At 27.9% G+C, this 6060-nt stretch overlaps 1 protein-coding gene across 1 annotated transcript; it reads left to right on the top strand.

The window, feature by feature from the left end:
• Positions 1-665: 665 nt before the first annotated feature.
• LOC114916433 (cytokinin dehydrogenase 2) lies at positions 666-5400 on the top strand. The gene is made up of 5 exons (XM_083059449.1): positions 666-1338; positions 1566-1693; positions 3749-4018; positions 4252-4520; positions 4941-5400. The coding sequence occupies exons 1-5, from the start codon at positions 726-728 to the stop codon at positions 5230-5232; spliced, it is 1572 nt and encodes a 523-aa protein (XP_082915575.1). The 5' UTR covers positions 666-725; the 3' UTR covers positions 5233-5400.
• The last annotated feature ends 660 nt before the right edge of the window (positions 5401-6060 follow it).

Below are 6060 nucleotides of genomic sequence, written 5' to 3' on the forward strand. Positions count from 1 at the left end.
TAATAAAATATTATTGTAACAAAAAATTAATTAAATAAAATATATAATTCAATTTTAAATTATAATAAAATTTACCAACCATACGAGTATAATAAAATGTGGGGAATTTTTTTAACTAAAACATGACTCTTGTTGGGAATATATTTTTTAACCGAAATATATATGTATATATGTATTGAAAAACGAGTTTGTGGGTATTGTGAATGTGCTACACTAAATAGATTTCAGATCTTAGATCGTGACTAAGTGCTAAGGTGATGAAAGTATTTTCATTTTCCTTTTATGAACGGTTAACAAATCCAATGTACCACTTAAAAGCTATATATGAATACGTATTATGTGTTTTGATTTAGGTACATTTTATACTTCTATTTAATATATTTTGTGTTTGCTGATTAAAAAAAAATGGAAACGTGAATATGCCAGGAAATTTTTTAAACAAAACATGATACATCTGAAAATAATAAAATATAGACAGTTCAAATTCTTTCATTAAAATAATCGTGTGTCATGATGATTAAGAAGAGAAACAGAATATAATTATTAATAAATTATTTAAAAAAATGAGATATTTAAAAAGGAAGAGTGTTGATTTATCCTTACATTTCTTAACTACTAAAATTTCTTCTTCATGTTCTTTTCATTAGTCTATAAATATGCACTAACCAATTGGATGTTATCCCACACTACCAAAATCAACTCATCTTTTGTCCCTCCCAAGAAAAATGTTGAGCAACATAGTGTTTTCAAAAGTTACGATCATACTATGGCTATCGAGCATATTGCTCACACCAGCACAATCACATCAACGATGGTTGTCAGCATTCCACCCACCCAAAGACCTTGCTCCAAAGTTTACTCGTAACCCTCAAGCCCTTTTACTAGCTTCAACCGATTATGGACACGTAGTTCACAAGACCCCATGGGCAGTTTTTGAGCCATGTTCCGTTGGTGATATCTCGAGCTTGATAAATTTCTCAAACTCTCTTCCCACTCCTTTCACCATAGCCACTAGAGGCCAAGGCCACTCGGTTCTTGGACAAGCCATGACGCGAGATGGGGTGGTGCTGAATATGACACACCTCAGCAATTTCAAACATGGGTCAGGGATTTTAGTGTCTTGTTTTCCATTGGGTTATTGTTATGCTGATGTAGGTGGTGAACAAATGTGGATTAATGTGTTGAATGCAACCCTTAAACATGGACTCACTCCTCTGTCTTTCACTAACTACTTGTATTTGTCGGTTGGAGGCACGCTCTCTAATGCTGGCATCAATGGTCGAACCTTTCGATTTGGACCTCAGATATCTAATGTTCTTGAATTGGACGTTGTTACGGGTATATATAAATATATATATATATATATATATATATATATATATATATATATGAATTAATTGGGTCATTGTATGAATTAATTTGAATTTTTCTAAAATAGTTTCTGTTATTGTTGTATGTTACATTTAAATAAGTTATTTATTATTATTATTATTTCTCTAAATTAAATTGCGGTTCACTATGTGCATGGTTGTTTTCCGCATATAAACTTTATGAGACTTTTATAGGGAAAGGAGAATTTGTGACTTGCTCTCCTGAGAAAAATTCAGAAGTATTTTATGCTGTTCTTGGAGGATTAGGTCAATTTGGAGTGATAACAAGAGCAAGAATACCTCTAGCACCTTCACCAACGAAGGCAAGTATCATTTTCTCTCCACCCCTTATGCAAATTTTGTTTAATGTGGTGTATAGGGGTGTTTACTGATTCATTTTATAAATGTAGATTAATTAATTAAACCATTTTTTATAAAATAGATCAAATTGATTTTTTAAAAATATAAATAAATTTTTTTTAAATTAAACCAGTTTAATATAATGTTGTTGTTCATTTTTTATTCATATATATATATATATATATATATATATATATGTCAAGTTTTTTTTTTAAAAAAAATAAAACTAAATTAATTCATTTCATAAAAATAGATTGGACAAAAAATAATTTTTTAAAAATGGATTGACTTTTTTTTTTCTCAAATGGATCACATTTTTTTAATATAAATTAGATTAGGTTAGATATTTTTCACATTCCTAGTGTTGCGGAAATTAAAAAACAATTAATTAATGTATGATCCGCCATCATCAATCTGATTCTCAGGTGACCCATCACAATTTAAAACTTCTTTCTTTAGTTTTAAGATACAAATTAATAAATTAGATTAGACCAAATAGTTGATTAATTAGTAGTAATAATCAATATATGATCTACTATATCCATATTCTCAATCTGCCATTGACTTTGGGTGTATGCCCTTAACACGTTCATGCTTGCTTTGAAGCATGGATAAAATCTGAATCAAGCGGGGATCTGAAAGCCAAGCATGGCATACTGTTGTACATATTGCTAACCATAACATCCCCCACAATAGCAAACCCAATAGTTATTAATAAAATCTTCTCTTAATCAAATTTTTTGAAATTCAAATTCAAGATTTTATTTAAAAATCAAGTCTATAGATATCACTCAAATCAACAACAGTTGAAGTTAATAGACATTAAAAGCACATGCATGCCCCTTTTAAGCTTGTGAGAACTGCATAACTAATATCAAACTTATTTTCCATTCATTGGAATTTCTTATCTTTACGATTAATAATAATAATAATAATAACAATAAAGTATGTTTTTATTTCTTATAATATAGTCTACTTTTTTATTTTAATTCTTTTAATATTATTTTAAAAAAATTAGATTTTAGTCCTTAAAATATTTTTTTTCCTTCTTAGTTCCTATTATATTATATTTTGAGTCAGTCCCTTACGAAAACTATTAGAAGTGAGTATACAATTTTTTACATGCATATCACAAGGATTTGTGAAATATATATATATATATATATATATATATATATATATATATATATATATATATATATAAATTACTGGGAAAAAATATAAAAAGAAATACAGATACTATTTTAAAATATAATTTTATGAAAGAAAGTATATTCTCAAGCCTTGAAATTTGTGAGTTGACTTTAGATAAAGTTATCCACCTCAAATCCAAGAACTTGACTGGGAATATTTACATATACATATCATTTATTTAAAACATAAATATAATATAAAAAAATTCTATAAACTATTAAACAATATGCCATCTCATTATCTTTTAAGTCGACGTAAACAAAAGCTTGTGGGTCCACTTCTTAGCACAAGATATTTATAGATAAACAAAACTGAAAGACTTCAAAGTCATTCATTTATCTATTTTATCTTTAATCACAAAGCTTGCTTTACAAAAATTCCACTATTTGTTAACTTATTTATTTTACGCCTAAATACATTTTTAGCCTTATAAAATTAGAAAATTTTAATTTATAATTTTATAATTTTTAAATAAGTATTTTTTATTAAAAAATTGAAGTAATAATATTACGTATTACTCAACTATTAGTGTGATATCATGATAATGTATGACAATTCTCAAATTTTTATTGTTCGTTAAAAGTAAATATTATTTATTTACCATAAAGTGAGCATTAAGAATAAAAAATAGTAATTTTATAATGATGAAAATAATATATATATATATATTATAAAGATTAAAATTAAAATTTATTCGTTTAACAAAGATAAAATAATATTTACTTATTTATAAGGATGGATTTTTTTTTTTATAATAACTAAAATCAAAACTTAGTTATGTATAAGAATTAAAATCATATTAAAGGCTTTATTTTATCTGGCAGGTTTATAGGATCCATCTGCTTTACAACAACTTCACGACATTTTCTAAAGACCAAGAATATTTGATCTCATTTAATGAAAGGAACGATACTAATGCAGCAGATTTTATAGATGGTCAACTTCTATTGAATAATCAATCGCCACTAGATCTTTCCTTTTACCCAACTTCTGATCAACAAAGAATAACTTCCTTGGTAACTCAATATGGCATTATCTACGTCTTAGAGATTGTCAAATATTATGACAACAACTTTGAAGCACGCGCCAAACAGGTAACTTTGAAACAAATGCAGTTTTTGCTATTTATTATGTACATCTGTTTAATTTTTTTATTTTCATAAGATTCAATAAATTTATTAAACAAATGCAAAAGATTCTCGAATCCAAAGAGACCATACCATTTGTCAAACTCATTCAAATCAAATCGTTATAAACTCATTTTCCTTAACAATTTAGTCATAAATAATATTTTACTAAATTGATCATCTTCTTGTTTCTTGAGCAGGAAGTTGCAAATTTGGTCAAAGGGTTAAGTTTTTTACCTACATTTATGTTCAAAAGAGATGCATCATACGAGGAGTTTCTGGATAGACTTCATGCTTTGGAGCTATTGCTTACGCCGCAAGGACTTTGGGATGTTCCTCATCCTTGGCTGAACATGTTTGTTCCAAGTTCTCGAATCTCAGATTTTAATGAAGGTGTATTCAAGGACATTATTCTTAAGCAAAATATACCTCCCGGTGCATGTTTAGTCTACCCCATGAACCGAAACAAGTAAGTTTATTAGATAATTTAATATTAAAAGTGACAAAAAATTTATTTAAATCATCTATCATTTTTATATTAAAATAATATTTGACTAATAAAAATTACATTTTGTGTATGCAAATTAGTCCTTAATTTATTAACTTAAGACACTGAATAAATCATATCCATAAAAAAAAAATCATTTTTGTGACCTTAACATCTCCTTTCCAAGTACTTTTCTAAAAAGGAAAGTGATATATCACTAAAAGATCAAGCATCTTATTGTTTTAACCGCATGTTACTTTTTTTTTTATTTTTATTGAGAGAACTATGGATATGAAATGGGAACAAGTTATTTCTGATCCAAATTATTTGCGATCATATATACATGGATGTTTACATATGTGAGAATTAAACTGAATGAACATGCATGTTAATAATTCACAGGTGGGATGATAGGATGTCAGCAGTTATACCAGAGGAAGATGTTTTCTATTCTGTAAATATTTTTCAATCTGCATCTGGGTTAGATGAGGTGGAGAAATATCAAGTTCAAAACCAAAAAATATTACAGTTTTGTAAAGATACAAATATTAAGATCAAGGAATATCTTACCGGTAACAAAACACATCAAGAATGGGTGGAACACTTCGGCCTCAAATGGAAACTTTTTGAAGATAGAAAAGCTAAATTTGATCCCAACAAATTATTATCACCTGGGCAAGGAATTTTCCAATAGACAATGTGTCGTGTTTTATTCACAATGTCTAAATGTTAATGGGTGTTTTATTTTTATTTTTAATTGATGAGCGTGTTTAGAAGCATTCAGAGCTTTGGAAATAATTTGATGTATGAGTGAAATATCTTATTTCAAAATTTGTGGAATAAAAATTTATACAATTTCAAATTTCTTATTTTATTCTTTATATATGTCGATTATTCATTGCAAATTCTAATGATAATCTCTTTTCTTTGTTTTACTTAAACAAAGTAGGCCATATTCAAGGGTTTTAAATTGCGGTTGTGATCGCGGTTGCGGTCGCTGTGACACCCTCTACCCTGCATACTATAACACATAGATAACAAAATTTGAAGAACATAATCTTTCATAATAACATATCAAACGTGTTCAGATAGAGAGTATCACATCCATGACTTAAACAAATAACAAAATCAGCAAAAATTACAAAGACATAATGCTAAGGTTTCTAAAATAATAAGAACAACATAATCTAATCCTATTTATGCCCCGATGTCACATGTCCTATCAGAACAAAGTCCAACATTGAAGCCTAAGCTTCATCACCAACATCATCAGCCTCATGCTGATGATCACTTGTATAACAATCAAAGGAAAACAACACAAAAGAAAAGGGAGTGAGAAATATCTCACTCTGACTCACGATGTAGGAATACACATTGGATAGCCAAACACAAACAAGACATGTATATGTACATGGCATAGATAGATTAACAACAATATCACATTCCACTCATCAAAGACATAAAAATATCAAGTTAACATATAACATTAAAATGCACATGTAATGGACATGGACTACATATC

This window comes from Cajanus cajan, chromosome 1 (genome assembly GCF_000230855.2).
Source record: "Cajanus cajan strain Asha chromosome 1, NIPB_CcT2T_4, whole genome shotgun sequence".
NCBI classification, from domain to species: Eukaryota; Viridiplantae; Streptophyta; class Magnoliopsida; order Fabales; family Fabaceae; genus Cajanus; species Cajanus cajan.

Coding starts and splice junctions, on each gene's coding strand:
- LOC114916433 (XM_083059449.1), top strand. CDS start 726: ATGTTGAGCAACATAGTGTTTTCAAAAGTTACGATCATACTATGGCTA. Junction 1,339..1,565: donor TGAATTGGACGTTGTTACGG/GTATATATAAAT, acceptor AGACTTTTATAG/GGAAAGGAGAATTTGTGACT. Junction 1,694..3,748: donor TAGCACCTTCACCAACGAAG/GCAAGTATCATT, acceptor TTTATCTGGCAG/GTTTATAGGATCCATCTGCT.